Genomic DNA, 15,524 nt, shown 5'->3' with positions numbered 1-15,524 from the left:
CTGAGCAGTGCCACTCTGAGCAGTGACACTCTGAACAGTGCCAGTCTGAGCAGAGCCACTCTCAGAGCTGTCCCCACACTCCGTGTCCCCGTGCCACCATGGTGAAGTGCCTGGTAAAGATTAAAACCAGGGTCAGCGTCCACCTGTGGCTCATCAACCACTGCTGCCGGGAGGTGCGGGTGCGGGTGCTGGCCCTGGGGCCGCGCCTGCTGTCCCGGGCCCTGGGGATCCTCCCGCTGCTCCCGGCTGGCCCCGGCCACGATGCTCCCTACGGCCCTGGGGACCCGCCTGAGCCAGGTAATGCTGCAACACGGGGTCTGGGGTGTCCTGGGGTGTCCTGGGGTGCCCATGGGATGCCCATGGGGTTCCCATGGACTGTGGGCCCCGCGGTCAGCTGGTGACCACGGCCCCGGGAGCAGGCGGGATGCAGGAATATGGGATGCAGGAAATGCGTGGCAGGGAGTGGGCTGGGGTTCCTGAGGCTGGCTGCACCCCAGGTTGTTATCAGCACAGAGCAGCTCTGGTGGTGGGGCTGGACTCAGATTTCCCAGGATTTTCTGTCTTCCCGTGGAAGCAGATGGCAGGAGGGTTTGGGTCTGGGGGCAGCACTGCTGTCACTGTGGTGATGAGCAGGGCAGCCCCTCAGCGGCTGTCCCCCATGGTGGGGACACAGCAGGTGCTGCAGGGAGCGCTCCCATGAGAGGAGAGAGCTCAGAGCTGGCAGGGTGAGAGCGGCTTCCCCCGGGCTGAGCTGGAGCCATCCGGGCAGCGAGCGGCTGCAAATCCCCGGGAATGCGGCCGGATGAGCTCCGGGTGCTGCCCTTCGCCCTTGGGCAGCCAGGACACGTGTGACAGCGTGTGACAGCGTGTGACAGCGTGTGACAGCGTGCCGAGGTGCTGCAGTGCACTCTGCTCTTCCCCCGGCCACAGCCCCGTCCCTCTGCAGCCTCCCGCGGGGTGGCCCCGGGGACCAGCTGGTCCCCACCGTGACCTTCAGACACCCTCCCTGGAGCTGGGGCCACTGCAGTGGCAGAGATCCCATTCCCCCCTTGCCAGAACTACCCGAAACGAGTCCCGTATGTTTGTAGTTTCTTGGGATTTGTGCATTTGGATGAGATGTTGGTAAAGGCAGCAGTTCCTTAGCACAAAGGACCAAAGCTCAGCCTGGTACGGGGCTGGGAGCTGGCACGGGGGCTGGCACACAGCTCCTGCCGCGGCTGCCGCTGGCGTGTGAGCGATGTAAAACATTTGGTTTGTGCTGAACTCGGAGCAGCCTGTGCTGCAGGGGGACATCTCCCCCCGTGCCATGGGGACACCCACCCCTGCCAGCCCAGACTACCTCTCTTCACACCCCTCCCAGCCGGGTTTCTGTCATTCCCGGCCATCCCTGCCCCCCCAGCCGTGTCTCGGCAGCTGCCCCCGAGGGCCCCAGGGCTGCCAGGAGCTGTCACTGTCACATCCCGGGCCCTGCCGCGCTCCCGGCCCGCAGCCAGCGGTGACGAGCCCGGCCGCTGTCAAAGCGCCGCAGTCAGGAGCGGCCGCGGGTCCCGAAGGACCGAAAACAAGAACGAGAAGAAGCAGCAGCAGCAGCCCAGGGCAGCCGCGCCCCGTCCCCGCCGGGGACACCGGGGCACGGCACTGCGGGAAGCTCCGGGCTGTGCAGAGGGACTCCCCCGCACCCCCCTGAGCGTCCTCTCGTCCCCTCCCCTGTGTCCCCAGGCCTGGAGTCCCTCCGTGACAGCGCCCACTCGACCCCGGTGCGCTCGGCTTCCCACGGCGACGCCTTCGCGGGTCCCGGCCGGGGCGGCCGCGCCGAGAGCAGCGAGCGGGTGGCCGTGATCGCCGACGAGAGCTACAGCCCCGCCGACAGCGTGCTGCCCACGCCCGTGGCCGAGCACAGCCTGGAGCTGATGCTGCTGTCCCGCCAGGCCAACGGGGCCCCGTGCAGCATCGAGGAGGAGAAGGAGTCGGAGGCGGGCACGCCGGCGGCGGAGGCGGAGGGCGAGCTGCGGGCGCTGTGCCCGGGCGCCGGCGGCCTGGGGCCGGCACAGGCCCAACAGGTGAATAAGTTTCTTTTAAGTGTCCTCCGTTTGCTCCTTGTGACAGTTGGACTCCTCTTTGTTTTGCTCCTCCTCCTGATCGTCCTTACCGAGTCCGACCTTGACACTGCCTTTTTCCGTGATATCCGCCAGACCCCAGAGTTCGAGCAGTTCCATTACCAATACTTTTGTCCCCTCAGGCGATGGTTTGCCTGCAAGCTCCGCGCCGTGGTAAACCTGCTCATTGACACCTGAAGGCAGGAGCCACCACGGGGGCCTGGACCTGCCGCCGGCACTCACTAACCCTCCCCTCCCGACCCAGAGCCCGGCCGGCCGAGGAGGCGGCTTTCCGGGAGGAAGAGGAGGGTGGGCGCAGCCCCCGGAGCCCCCTCCTCCCCGTGCTCCCACCCCCGGAGCCCGCACACCTCCCACCCCGATCCCCCGCGCACGACTTGGGAAGCACCGAGCAGAGGGGAATTCGCTGCTCCGCCGCCCGCGCAGCAGCCGGGGCTGGCGGGGCCGTTCCGCAGGAGCTTTAGCAATGGTGCTACTGAGGTTTCATTTAACACTCGTGTACTGTTACGGTATTCGGTCCGCACTGTGCCCGCCGCCCCCGCCCTCCACGAAGCGCTTGGCAGAGCCCGCCCGGCCCCGGAGCCTCCTGCGAGGGGGCGCGGCCGCCCCGGGTCCCTTCCCCGCAGCGCGGCCACCCGGAGCCCTCGCCCTGCTGCGGACTCGGCCCTTCGCCTCTTTTCTAAGCCTTGAAGCATCGGTGCTCCCGGGGGCAGGGGAGCATGGAAGCCAGGGGACGCCGGGCACGCGTGGCCAAACCTGGCGTGGAGCTGGAGTGACTGTGTCAGGTTTACTGGGATGACCTTTACCCTCCGCCAGCTGTACCTGTTTTCTAAAAAAAAACAAGCAAAAAGAAAAAAAAAAAAACCAACCAAAAAAAGAAAAAAAAAGAGACATTTCAAGGTCTATTTTAACAAGGAAATGCTATTTTGTTATCAAATCTAATCCAGTCTTTTTTTACTTTCCGGATGGGGTGACCGTGGGTGCCGGTACCGAGCGGCTCCCAGTAATGGTTTAAGAGTAAACGCCAGGAGCCCAACGCCAGCCAAGCCCTGCTGGGCTTGGGACAGAGAAGGAGCTCTGCTTTTGGGACTGTTCCCCGGAGGACACGAGTTCAGAAGCGCAGGTGACACTGAAGAAGCCAAGGGCCACCTTTAGCCCCGAGCGTCACTGAGTGCAAGTCAATAAACCCAAGTCACGGCACCGCTGGTCACCAGGAGCAGCAGCCCATCCACAGGGAGCAATAACAGCCAGTTCTGGTCAGGTTGGGGCGACAAGTTGGACATATCAGGAAAAAAAATTAAAAAAAAAAAAAGAAAAGAAAAGAAAAAAAAAACCAACAAAAAAAAAGGGTAAACACAGTTCAGCAAGTTTAATTTCATCTCAGGGAGAGATTTTTCCGTAAGCTGGGGCCATAACTGCAGTTTTACAAAGCCTGATGTCCGTGTTGTCTCTGAGCATCCACCACCCACCGGTGACCAAGGGCCACACGGGCTCTTGTCACTGCAATAAGGGGAGAGGTCCCGTCGGGGGACACAGTGACACAGTCCCCCTGGCCAGGGCATGGCCCGATCACAGCACGAGGCCCGAGGAGGGGCTGGGGCCCAGCCCCGGCTCCAGAGAAAGGCAGGAACCCTTGGGGAAGGATCCAGGAACCCTCGGGGAAGGATCCAGGAACCCTCGGGGAAGGATCCAGGAACCCTCGGGGAAGGATCCAGGAACCCTCTGGGAAGGATCCAGGAACTCTCCAGGAAGGATCCAGGAACCCTCCAGGAAGGATCCAGGAACCCTCTGGGAAGGATCCAGGAACCCTCCAGGAAGGCTCCAGGAACCCTCCAGGGAGGATCCAGGAACCCTCGGGGAAGGATCCAGGAACCCTCCAGGAAGGATCCAGGAACCCTCTGGGAAGGATCCAGGAACCCTCGGGGAAGGATCCAGGAACCCTCCAGGAAGGCTCCAGGAACCCTCCAGGGAGGATTCAGGAACCCTCCAGGGAGGATCCAGGAAACCCCCAGGAAGGCTCCAGGAACCCTCCAGGAAGGACCCAGGAACCCTCTGGGAAGGCTCCAGGAGGCAGAGGAGAGATTTTTTTTACATGATAATCCTGTTTTATGCAACATAGCGAAATTAACTCTTAGTGTAGTGTTCCTACCTCAGCCCATAGCGCTGATGTTTCTATGCAGTTGTGCTCGTCCCGACGCTGACATTTTTTACCCCTGGGTTAACCCCGGCTGCAGTGTCGTCCTGCCTCCTCCTCCTCCTCCTCCTCTCCTCACTGCAATGTCCTGTGTGACGTGTGACAGCACAGCTCCATCCCTTGGGAACATCCTCCGAGCCCCCACCTGGGACCTTCCACCTTGGCTTTCCTCGGGTAACGCTCTGTGCCAGCCCCAGGTCACCTCTGCCGTTGTCACCCAGCGTTTTACTGCAGAACCACGAGAATTGGTGATTTTCCCCTGTACGTTTCTCCCGTCTGTCCCAGATCCTGTCGTGTGTTTCAGGCCCTGTTAGTTTTACCCGTCTTTCTATCAAAATGTTGTTTCTGTAGGTTCTGAGATCAGAAACCCATGAATCTCGTCCTAGCATACTGCATCTTTCAGCAGTAGACAGTAAAATACCTGAAAATGTGAATTTCTTAGTTTTCATAAAGAAAACCTAGAGATTAACCTTTCATGTGCCAAATACTGTAAGTTACATCTTTTTTTCCTTCAAAATGTACCTTTTTCTACATATCCAATACCTTAGTTAGCATAAAATCATTGGTGCCATGAAAAGTATTTTTAAATTTAAATAAATATTTAAATATCATGAAAAGCAGAGTCGGGATGAGCTTTGTTCAGTGATTCTGATTTTTGTTTACTCAAGTGAAAACAGCTCAAACCGTGAGAAATTTGGTCTTTTAGCAGCTTCTCACTGGAGTGAGAGCTCCAGAGATGCAGGTGAGTCCCTCGTGTGTCTCTGCAGTACAGGAGCACGATTTCACAAATTGCACCTGGGAGTTTTGGGCCCCTCAGCACAAGGGAAGCACTGAGGGGCTGGAGCTTATCCAGGGAAGGGAACAGAGCTGGGGAGGGGGCTGGGGGGCTCAAGGATCACTTCTATTTCCATGGAAGACCCGGGTACCAAAGGCAGTTTAAACAATTTATTTTAAGACTTTCAAAGTACATTTCTGTCCTGAGAAACAACAGTCAGCTTGGGAACTGCTGAATACGGAATGAACAAAGTCAATGCAGAAAGGTGAGGAATGAAGATCTAAGGCACTTCTATTTGAACACGTGAAGGCGGCCGCTGGAGTTGCCTCCCACCAGGATGTTCTGGCTGGGGTGCACGACGTTGATGGAGCACACGGAGGCGAGGCAGTCCACGTTGCAGAAGGAGTGCAGCAGTTTCCCGGTGTCCTGGAAGACCTGGATCTGCCTGGGCTGTGCCATGCTGCCCACCAGGAAGCAGTGCTCCTGCTTGGGGTCCCAGATGGCCCTGAAGCGGGTCAGCCAGCGGCCCGTGTTGTTGTTGTGTCTGCAGGGGAAGAGGAACATTCCTCCTTGTGAACCCAGCACTTCAAACCATCATTCATGTCCCATCTGCTCCCCTGCCTTCTGAACCTTCAGCATCCACGCTGCAGTGCTCAGATCCCTGCAGTGCAGCCCTGGGATGGGCAGCATGGGACAAGAACACCAGAACGGTTTGGGTTGGGAGAGACCTTAGGGAACAGCCAGTGCCACCCCTGCCATGGCAGGGTCACCTCCCACTGTCCCAGGCTGCTCCAAACCCTGTCCAACCTGGCCTGGGACATTCCAGGGCTCCAGGGGCTGCCACAGCTGCTCTGGGCACCTGTGCCAGGGCTGCCCACCCTCCCAGGGAACAATTCCTTCCCCAAAGCCCATCTATCCCTGCTTGTCCAGCAGTGGGAAGCCATTCCCTGTGTCCCATCCCTCCAGACCCACAGCAGCAGCCACGGCGCTGCCTTGGCCCAGGTGTGCTGTCCTTACCCGATGGAGCTGAGCAGTTTGGCCGTGGGTGACAGGGATGTGGTGTCGTAGACCCTGGGCACAGAAGAGCACATTAACACCATGAACCTGTCCCAGAAATGCAGCCCCTCCCTCACAGAGCATCCCCTGGGCCCGGGAGTGCGGGGTACACGGAGCAGATCCCAGCTGGGAGCTGCAGCTGCCCGGGAGTGCGGGGTACACGGAGCAGGATCCAGCTGGGAGCTGCAGCTGCCCGGGAGTGTGGGGTACATGGAGCAGGATCCAGCTGGGAGCTGCAGCTGCCCGGGAGTGCGGGGTACACGGAGCAGGATCCAGCTGGGAGCTGCAGCTGCCCGAGAGTGCGGGGTACACAGAGCAGATCCCAGCTGGGAGCTGCAGCTGCCCGAGAGTGTGGGGTACACGGAGCAGATCCCAGCTGGGAGCTGCAGCTGCCCGGGAGTGCGGGGTACACAGAGCAGGATCCAGCTGGGAGCTGCAGCTGCCGGGAGTGTGGGGTACACAGAGCAGATCCCAGCTGGGAGCTGCAGCTGCCCGGGAGTGTGGGGTACACAGAGCAGGATCCAGCTGGGAGCTGCAGCTGCCCGAGAGTGTGGGGTACACGGAGCAGGATCCAGCTGGGAGCTGCAGCTGCCCGGGAGTGCAGGGTACACGGAGCAGGATCCAGCTGGGAGCTGCAGCTGCCCGGGAGTGTGGGGTACACGGAGCAGGATCCAGCTGGGAGCTGCAGCTGCCCGGGAGTGTGGGGTACACGGAGCAGGATCCAGCTGGGAGCTGCAGCTGCCGGGAGTGTGGGGTACACGGAGCAGGATCCAGCTGCAGCTGCCGGGAGTGTGGGGTACACGGAGCAGGATCCAGCTGGGAGCTGCAGCTGCCCGGGAGTGTGGGGTACACGGAGCAGGATCCAGCTGCAGCTGCCGGGAGTGTGGGGTACACGGAGCAGATCCCAGCTGGGAGCTGCAGCTGCCCGGGAGTGCGGGGTACACGGAGCAGATCCCAGCTGGGAGCTGCAGCTGCCCGGGAGTGTGGGGTACACGGAGCAGATCCCAGCTGGGAGCTGCAGCTGCCCGGGAGTGTGGGGTACATGGAGCAGATCCCAGCTGGGAGCTGCAGCTGCCCGGGAGTGCGGGGTACACGGAGCAGATCCCAGCTGGGAGCTGCAGCTGCCGGGAGTGTGGGGTACACGGAGCAGGATCCAGCTGGGAGCTGCAGCTGCCCGGGAGTGTGGGGTACATGGAGCAGATCCCAGCTGGGAGCTGCAGCTGCCCGAGAGTGCGGGGTACACGGAGCAGATCCCAGCTGGGAGCTGCAGCTGCCCGGGAGTGCGGGGTACACGGAGCAGATCCCAGCTGGGAGCTGCAGCTGTCAGGAGTGTGGGGTACATGGAGCAGATCCCAGCTGGGAGCTGGAGCTGCCCGGGAGTGCGGGGTACACGGAGCAGATCCCAGCTGGGAGCTGCAGCTGCCGGGAGTGTGGGGTACACGGAGCAGGATCCAGCTGGGAGCTGCAGCTGCCCGGGAGTGTGGGGTACACGGAGCAGGATCCAGCTGGGAGCTGCAGCTGCCCGGGAGTGTGGGGTACACGGAGCAGGATCCAGCTGGGAGCTGCAGCTGCCCGGGAGTGTGGGGTACATGGAGCAGATCCCAGCTGGGAGCTGCAGCTGCCGGGAGTGTGGGGTACACAGAGCAGGATCCAGCTGCAGCTGCCCGAGGTGCTCAGCTGGAGCTGCAGCCATCCCAGGAGGGGCTGCAGAGCCCCAGGGCCATCCCCCTGCTCCTTCACCCCCGGGACCTTGGGGAATGCCACCCCTGGGGCAAAACCTGCCCAGGTAATTATCTAAATTATGGTCACAAAGTAACCAGGAGAAAAAGAACCTCTAACACAAGCAGGCTATTTACACAAGAGCTGATACCATCCTTATTTCAAGTATCAGCTACAAACAAATTTTGTTTCTGAGCATTTTGTCTGTGTGTTCACCAGCCAGGTTTTGGCTGGCTGTTTTTGTGGGTTTTGATTTTGTTTGATTGTTTTTTAAAGATTAACAGTACCTGTGTATTTTTACTGATAAATATCCCGAGGCAAAATGAGAATTAGGAAAAAAACAACCAAGCAAAAAAAAACATTAAAAATGTGTGTGCAAGTAAATATTTTATCATTTTTTTTAAGTGATAAAGACAGAAGGTTCTCAATGATGAGTCATGTGGAGAAATACTAATACTAATACTAATACTAATACTAATACTAATACTAATAGTAATGAGGATAAACTGCCCAGTCAGTATTTTCCCTGAGGATTATTCCTGCCACAGCCTTACCTCAGTTTGTCATCAGCACACACTGTGACCACCCTGCTCCCAGTGACAGGTGAGAAATAGGCCGAGGCCACGCTTTTGGTGTGTCCTGTGAGAGAGCTCAGGGGCTTGTTCCCCTTGGCCTTCAGGTACCGAACATCGAAAACACAAACGTCCCTGCAACAGGTACCACACACACTGCAGTAATTATCCTTCATCCGCCAAAAAAGCTCCAGAGCACGGCAGACTGTGTGGGAGCTGCTTCAGAGCTTCAATAGCCACTCAAATGGTGGCTCTGAGGGATTTGGGGAGCACCAAGACCACCCCAAACCTGCCCTCCATAAAGTCCCTCTGTGCCAAAGCCCACCAGGGCCCATCTGTCCCCACGTGGTTTGGGAAATCAAACCAAATCCCACCATGAGTCCTGCTAAGGACTGAAAACCTGTTTCCTAAAAGCACTCAGACAGCTTTGACTACACACCCAGGCTGAGAAACTCCTGAGCCCCATCTCTCCCCAGCACAGAGACCAGTGAGAAAACAAGCAGTTCAGTCTGGGCTACGTACAGCAATCCAGCAGCCAGGAAATAGTGTTTGTTGACGGGGTGCACGTGGACTGTCCGTGTCCTCCCGAAGCCGATGTCCGCAGAGAGCTCCGAGGATGCCCCCGGGGTGCGGGTGTCCACCACAGCCACCACCCCGCCCCAGTGGCTCACCAGGGCACTGCAGGCGTGCTCTTCCAGGAAGTCGAAGCACGAGAAGCTCTCCTCACTCCTGCAGATCTGAGCCCGGGGAAGGTCAAATGTCACCAGGACTAAAGGAAACAGCCAGTTGCTCGAACACCCAAACACTCCCTGGGCTATGGTTTCATCCTCTCCCTTCTGAATTCACTAAAAACCATGCAGCCCATGCGACAGCCTCACCCAGCCACACAGGTAACCTGTGAAACAGGGATGCTTTCCACCGGGGAAATAATTAGGAGATAATTAACCATCCAAACCAGACCAGCAGCTGCACACTCCAAATTCCCTGTCAGAGCTCCTACAAGGCACTGGCACCTCTGTGTTCCAGCAATCATAGGGCTGTTGGCCTTGAGCACACACTGAGCAAGGATTAAGGATATCTTTCCCTTCTCCAGCGCTCCAGAAACTTTTAATCACGTGCAGAAATGTAAACTTCAAACTGGGAGCACCCAGGCTGTCACTGGGTTTTGGTGAGTAGGAAACTGCTCCCTATTTATGAGATGTTAACTAAAGTTTGATTCACGTGTCCTTGTGGAAACAGAACTTGAACTTTCTTGTTAATAAAACAACAAATAATGACTTGGTGCAAGCAGTGCCTGTGCTTGGTCCCAGCAGTGCCTCACCTCATCAAAGACAGCCCTGGTGACATCGCCACAGCGCAGAGTGTCATTGCTGAGGGACAGCAGGTGAGCAGGGTTGCAGGGAGAGAAGTGCATGCAGTTGACCTGGAAGCTGTGAGGGATGAACATGTGGTATCCTTCCTCAGTCCTGCAGCTCTGCAAAACGACAGATCCCACAGACACAAGTGCTGATCACCAGAGTTATTTGTGTTCATTACTACAACTCTCAAAGCCAAATCCCTGGGTTTTGGATGTATTTTTGGAGGATGCAGAGGGTGCTGAGTGAGAGGACACTCCAGCACAGGTAATATGGACAGTGAGGCTGTTTCTAGTCCCTAATTATGAAAAGCTGCGACTTCCTGCTGCAATTAGTGCCACTGCAGCCACCAGCCCTGGACAGCAGCACCTGGATCATTTTCACCCATAGCTGCTTTCTGCTACCACATCAAAATATGGACACACTGGGTCACTGAGAGCTCAGGCTGAATTTGTGACCCAAACTGCATGAAAGCAGGATCTCATGTGTCCTCTCTTCTAAATTTTGCATCATTTTGTTATTTTAAAAGAAACTGAACAGGTCATTTTGGACCAAGTTCTGGTTCACCCCACAAAGATGACTCTGCTCTCAAACTTCAGAAAAAACAAGGTAGAGCAAAAGGGAAAGCCATTCTGGCAACTCTAAGTTTGACAATCACTCTTGACAAGCACCAGGTACTATCCCTAAGAATGGAAAAACCTAAAACACTCTCATGAGCCTGACAAAATGGCACCCCAGGCTGTGCCCCACCTGCAGCTGTCCTGAACCACACACCTGTTCAGATGGGGAGCGCATCAACCACTCACCACATTCCAGAGGCCAATGTGCCCCAACTTGTCTCCAGCTGCCACAAGGATGGTGCTTTCAGAAGGGTGGATGGCCATGGAACACACCCGGGCTTTCACCACCTTCCTGATGTTCTCCTCGCTCAGCACCATGCTGCTCAGGCTCTCCTGGTACCTGGAGAACCAAAATGACAACCAGCAGAACGCTCACTAGGGAAGGAAGGAGGACCAGACAGTTCTGGCTGCTGTTTTCAGAGCTGTTACCTCTTTATGTCAGGTGTGCCCTGGTCAGCACATTCTGCTTTCAGCTACAGACACAAAGGAGATATTTAATCAAAATCAGAGCCCAAGTGAAATGGCATTATCCAAAAATAACTAATTAAACCAATAATACCTCACTTATCCTCATCCACGTGCCCAGTAAGGCCTCTGTCCATTTACTGCTCTCTGCCTGATCCTCTGGAACCATGGGCAAAGGTCCGACTGGAACCTGAGGCTGGGATGACATTGGCAGTTTTTGTAACTCAAACCAACTAAAACCACAGACAAGGTGAACTGGGACTTTCCCCACACCAGACATTCTGAGAACATGGCTACAACAGGACAGGAAATAAACAGTAAAAACAGAAGGTGACATCATAACCATATTAAAAAGATGAAGAGAATTTCACTGGCAGCCAAACAGCCTCCCCAGGTTTCCTCCTCTCCTGATACTCCAGCAAGACCTTTATTACAGATTCAAATCTATTCTACAGCTCCATGGAAGATTTAAATTCCTGTCCTCTCAGAACAACATAGCTTTTACTTGTTGCTCCATCACTGCTTCAAAGAGATGGGAAATATTACCCAGGAACATAAAACCAGGTCAGAAGTTACAGTGAAATAAAAACCAAAGTAATAAACCCTTGGATTTAAGGCTGCTCAGCTCCATGGGCTGCTGATGTGGAATGTTTTATCTCAGGAGCCTTCTGTGGATCCCAAGCTGCACCATGCCATCAGCCTGGGCCACAGAGCACTGCCTGGCTCGTGGTGAGACCCTGCCACCTGCTCGGGGTGACAGAACTGACCCTTCCTTCCTGTCCCTGTGTCACCACTTCCCAACTGCCTCAGGGTCTGCAACGCCCAGTGCCACCCATCAGTGTCACCAGCAGTGCTTTTAGAAAGCTGCTGTGCACCCAGCCCTCCTGCAGCCCTTCCCCATCTCACATATTCCTCTGCTGCTGGCTGGGCAAACGTCTCCAGCAGGGGAATGTCCAGCGGCTCCACCCGGAGCAGGCGCCTGGATCGCCGCGGGGCCGGCTCGTCCTCCACCTTCTTAGGCTTGGCTCTGGAACAATGGGAACATCTCAGTTACAGAGCCAAGGGCACAGCTGGGACACGACTGACACCAGCCCATGCTGGCCCCAGCAGGAGGAATGGGCTGCTGTTCCTGCCCGTGACAGTGAGGAACAAATCCACAAGCACTTTGCAAAGCACACACAGGTGCCACCCCTGTTTTCCCTGGGGTACATCCCACCCGGGCGCTTCCTTTCCCGGCTCTCCTCATTCATTATCCACCCAGCCATTCACTCACCAGGCCTCTCCCACCCTCTCCCATCACACAGCTTGCTCTTTATTGGGGCTTCAGCTCATTTTCTGCTCGACCTGGCACTGTTCTGGCACGGCTAATGTCTTCTCCTCCACTGGTCACCCTCTCCCTTGTACCTTGGTCACACTCTCTCTTTTTTGCCCCCATCTTTTCCCAACATTTGTTTTCATCCCACAATGAAGAACTGAGGATATAAATCTCATCTACTGTTACTGTACCTTTTAGTGACATAAGATCGCCTTTTAGTTGTAAGTTGTTCAAGTCTTGCAGCTGACTTAAAGAGAAAAACGAGATTAATTATAGATAACGAGCATAAAGAATTAACCTGTATAAAATACAATTACCTCGAGGCAGCAATGAACTTACTGCAATTATTTATAAAAATAAGAAAGAAACTGTGGTTGCCCCATCCCCTAAGTGCTTCAGGCCAGGCTGGATGGGGCTTGGAGCACCCTGGTCTATGGAAGGTGTCTCTGCCCATGGCAGGAGGTGGAACCAGAGGGCCTTTAAGGTCCTTTCCAAACATTCCAGGATTCTGTGATTTTCATGGCTTTCCTTAGCTCTTCCACAGCTGCCCCAGTGAGGAAAGGGTTTCACACCAGGAGGGATGACAGTGCAATTATGACACCTGGAAAGAGCATTTTAATGCTATTTATATCCTGTACAAACCTCATGCAGCTTTAGAGCAGCAAAGAATTTAGCATTTTCTGTAATGTTCTTGAGTCTTTTCCTTTCATAGGCTGATAGGTGGGAGTATCCATCCTACAGAAAGAAAAGCCAGTTACTCTCCATCATACAGTTACATGTCTGCAAGAGAGCTCCCAGGCTTAGGGAATCTCTAAACTGATTAAATTATTTTTAAGTGGTTTGATATATTTGTAACAAACCTAAGACCATATAAATTGAGGTGGTCATGTATAAACAGCAAAATCTGTCCATACAGGCCCAGCTTGCTTTACAAAACTTACTCTGGCATTAACTCTATGAAAAGAACTCTATGAAATTTTCCAATAATATAAACAATAATTAAGAGACTCAATAAAGAACTTAAAACTTCAATGAAAGGGTAAAATGAAGTGGGACACTGAGAGCCAGAGGTCAAAAGTGGGGGGGGAGAAACCTACGCACAGAAGGAAACCACTTTAAAGCTTTGCTTTTATAAAGATAATAACCGGGGCCCGGGTACTCACCGGGGCCGCGTCTCCCCCGTCGCTGCCGTCGCTGTCCGCATCCCACAGCCCGTCCTGGCCGCGGGCAGCCGAGCTGGGGCCGGGCGGGGAGCCGGGGGGGGCTCTGGGGCCGCTGTCGGGCTCCGGGCGCAGCCTCTTGCCGGCCGGGCCGCGGGGGCTCGGCAGCCGCTTCTGGGGCCGCGGCCAGGCCGATGCGGGCAGCGGCGTCAGCAGCACCCGCAGCTGCCGGGCCGGGCCCGGGGCCGCGCTCGGCCGGGGCTCGGCGGAGCCTGACGGGGGCGACTCCCGGCGGGGCGAGGGGGGCTCGGAGGGGCCCGATAGTGGGGACTCCAGCGGGGGCGAAAGGGGCTCGGCGGGGCCCGATGATGGGGACTCCTGAGAGAGAGAAGGGGGCTCGGCGGGGCCTGACGGGAGCGACTCCTGCGGAGGCGAGGTGGGCTCGGCGGGGCCCGATGATGGGGACTCCTGCAGGGATGAAGGGGGCTCGGCGGGGCCCGATGTTTGGGACTCCTGCAGGGATGAAGGGGGCTCGGCGGGGCCCGATGATGGGGACTCCTGCAGGGATGAAGGGGGCTCGGCGGGGCCCGATGATGGGGACTCCTTCAGGGATGAAGGGGGCTCGGCGGGGCCCGATGTTTGGGACTCCTGCTGGAATGAAGGGGGCTCGGCGGGGCCCGATGATGGGGACTCCTGCAGGGATGAAGGGGGCTCGGCGGGGCCCGATGTTTGGGACTCCTGCTGGAATGAAGGGGGCTCGGCGGGGCCCGATGTTTGGGACTCCTGCAGGGATGAAGGGGGCTCGGTGGGGCCCGATGTTTGGGACTCCGGCGGAGGCGAAGGGGATTCGGCGGGGCCCGATGATGGGGACTCCTGCAGGGATGAATGGGGCTCGGCGGGGCCCGACCGGAGCCACTCCTGCGAAGTGAACGGGAGTCAGCGGGGACCCGCGGTGCGACCCCCGGCACCGCTGGGCCCTGAACGCCGCCCTCCCCGCTCTTCTCCTCCCTCCGGTTTCTCTCCTCACAGCCCAGCTCCTCTCGGATCCCCTCTCCTGCCAGACCCCGGCTCTCCTCCCATCTCAGTCCCCGGCTCGCCCGGCCCCTCTCCTCCCCCGGCCCCGGACCTGCGGCTGCTGCCCGCTGTGCGCTGACGGCTCCTCGGGCTGGGGCGGCCCGGGCTGGGACAGCGCCATGGCGCGCGCGGGGCGGAGCGGCGCTTCCCGCCCGCACAGGGGCGGCCCGGCCGGGCCCGCCCTCAGCGCCGGCAGCGCCCTCAGCTCCGGCAGCGCGCCCAGAGCCTTCAGCGCCCTCAGCGCCGGCAGCGCCCTCAGCTCCGGCAGCGCCCTCAGCGCCCTCAGCTCCGGCAGCGCGCCCAGAGCCTTCAGCGCCCTCAGCGCCGGCAGCGCCCTCAGCTCCGGCAGCGCGCCCAGAGCCTTCAGCGCCCTCAGCTCCGGCAGCGCCCTCAGCTCCGGCAGCGCGCCCAGAGCCTTCAGCGCCCTCAGCTCCGGCAGCGCGCCCAGAGCCTTCAGCGCCCTCAGCTCCGGCAGCGCCCTCAGCGCCTTCAGCGCCCTCAGCTCCGGCAGCGCGCCCAGAGCCTTCAGCGCCCTCAGCGCCCGCAGCGCCCTCAGCGCCTTCAGCGCCCTCAGTGTCCCCAGCGCCTTCAGCGCCCTCAGCGCCCTCAGCTCCGGCAGCGCGCCCAGAGCCTTCAGCGCTCTCAGCGCCCTCAGCTCCCGCAGTGTCCCCAGCGCCCTCAGCTCCCTCAGCACCCTCAGCTCCCTCAGCGCCTTCAGCGCCCTCAGCGCCTTCAGCGCCCGCAGTGTCCCCAGCGCCTTCAGCGCCCTCAGCGCCCTCAGCTCCGGCAGCGCGCCCAGAGCCTTCAGCGCCCTCAGCGCTTTCAGCGCCCTCAGCGCCTTCAGCGCCCTCAGCGCCTTCAGCTCCCCCAGCGCCCTCCGCGCCCCGGCTCCCGCTGCCGCAGCGCCCGGAGAGCTGCGGGGTGCGAAATTCCTCCTTGAGGCGGCCAGGCCCTGGCACAGGTGCCCAGAGCAGCTGGGGCTGTCCCTGGATCCCTGGAAGCGCCAAGGGCAGGCCGGACGGGGCTTGGAGCTGCCTGGGATGGTGGAAGGTGTCCCTGCCATGGCAGGGGTTGGGATGGGATCATTTTCAAGGTCCCTCGCAAG

At 58.2% G+C, this 15,524-nt stretch overlaps 2 protein-coding genes across 3 annotated transcripts in view; one reads left to right on the top strand and one right to left on the bottom strand.

Moving 5' to 3' along the window:
- Positions 1-3,468, top strand: part of FRMD5 (FERM domain containing 5) — a 67,947-nt gene extending 64,479 nt beyond the window's left edge. The window contains exon 14 of the mRNA XM_058846492.1: positions 1,720-3,468. Coding sequence (XP_058702475.1) covers positions 1,720-2,294 — 575 coding nt within the window. The 3' untranslated portion in view covers positions 2,295-3,468. The remainder of the gene's footprint in view (positions 1-1,719) is intronic.
- A 1,722-nt stretch (positions 3,469-5,190) lies between these two features.
- Positions 5,191-14,584, bottom strand: WDR76 (WD repeat domain 76). Of its 2 annotated transcripts, none has more exons than XM_058846481.1 (13): positions 14,472-14,584; positions 13,349-14,263; positions 12,828-12,920; positions 12,377-12,428; positions 11,777-11,897; positions 10,965-11,163; positions 10,835-10,878; positions 10,592-10,745; positions 9,752-9,904; positions 8,953-9,167; positions 8,413-8,565; positions 6,101-6,154; positions 5,191-5,627 (listed from the first exon to the last, which is right to left on the bottom strand). In XM_058846481.1, the coding sequence occupies exons 1-13, from the start codon at positions 14,538-14,540 to the stop codon at positions 5,375-5,377; spliced, it is 2,475 nt and encodes an 824-aa protein (XP_058702464.1). In that variant the 5' UTR covers positions 14,541-14,584; the 3' UTR covers positions 5,191-5,374. The 2 variants fall into 2 exon arrangements, with proteins under 2 accessions (XP_058702464.1, XP_058702465.1); XM_058846482.1 differs by having other exon boundaries at positions 5,198-5,627; positions 10,965-11,066; positions 12,377-12,432.
- Positions 14,585-15,524: the final 940 nt, after the last annotated feature.

The sequence above is a fragment of the Poecile atricapillus genome, chromosome 11 (assembly GCF_030490865.1).
Source record: "Poecile atricapillus isolate bPoeAtr1 chromosome 11, bPoeAtr1.hap1, whole genome shotgun sequence".
Taxonomy (NCBI): domain Eukaryota; kingdom Metazoa; phylum Chordata; class Aves; order Passeriformes; family Paridae; genus Poecile; species Poecile atricapillus.
The sequence above is the reverse complement of the archived record's forward strand: the minus strand, read 5'-3'. Positions and strand labels throughout refer to the sequence as shown.

Coding starts and splice junctions, on each gene's coding strand:
- WDR76 (XM_058846481.1), bottom strand. CDS start 14,540: ATGGCGCTGTCCCAGCCCGGGCCGCCCCAGCCCGAGGAGCCGTCAGCG. Junction 12,429..12,827: donor CTGCTCTAAAGCTGCATGAG/GTTTGTACAGGA, acceptor TCTTTAAGTCAG/CTGCAAGACTTGAACAACTT. Junction 10,879..10,964: donor CGTGGATGAGGATAAGTGAG/GTATTATTGGTT, acceptor TTGTGTCTGTAG/CTGAAAGCAGAATGTGCTGA.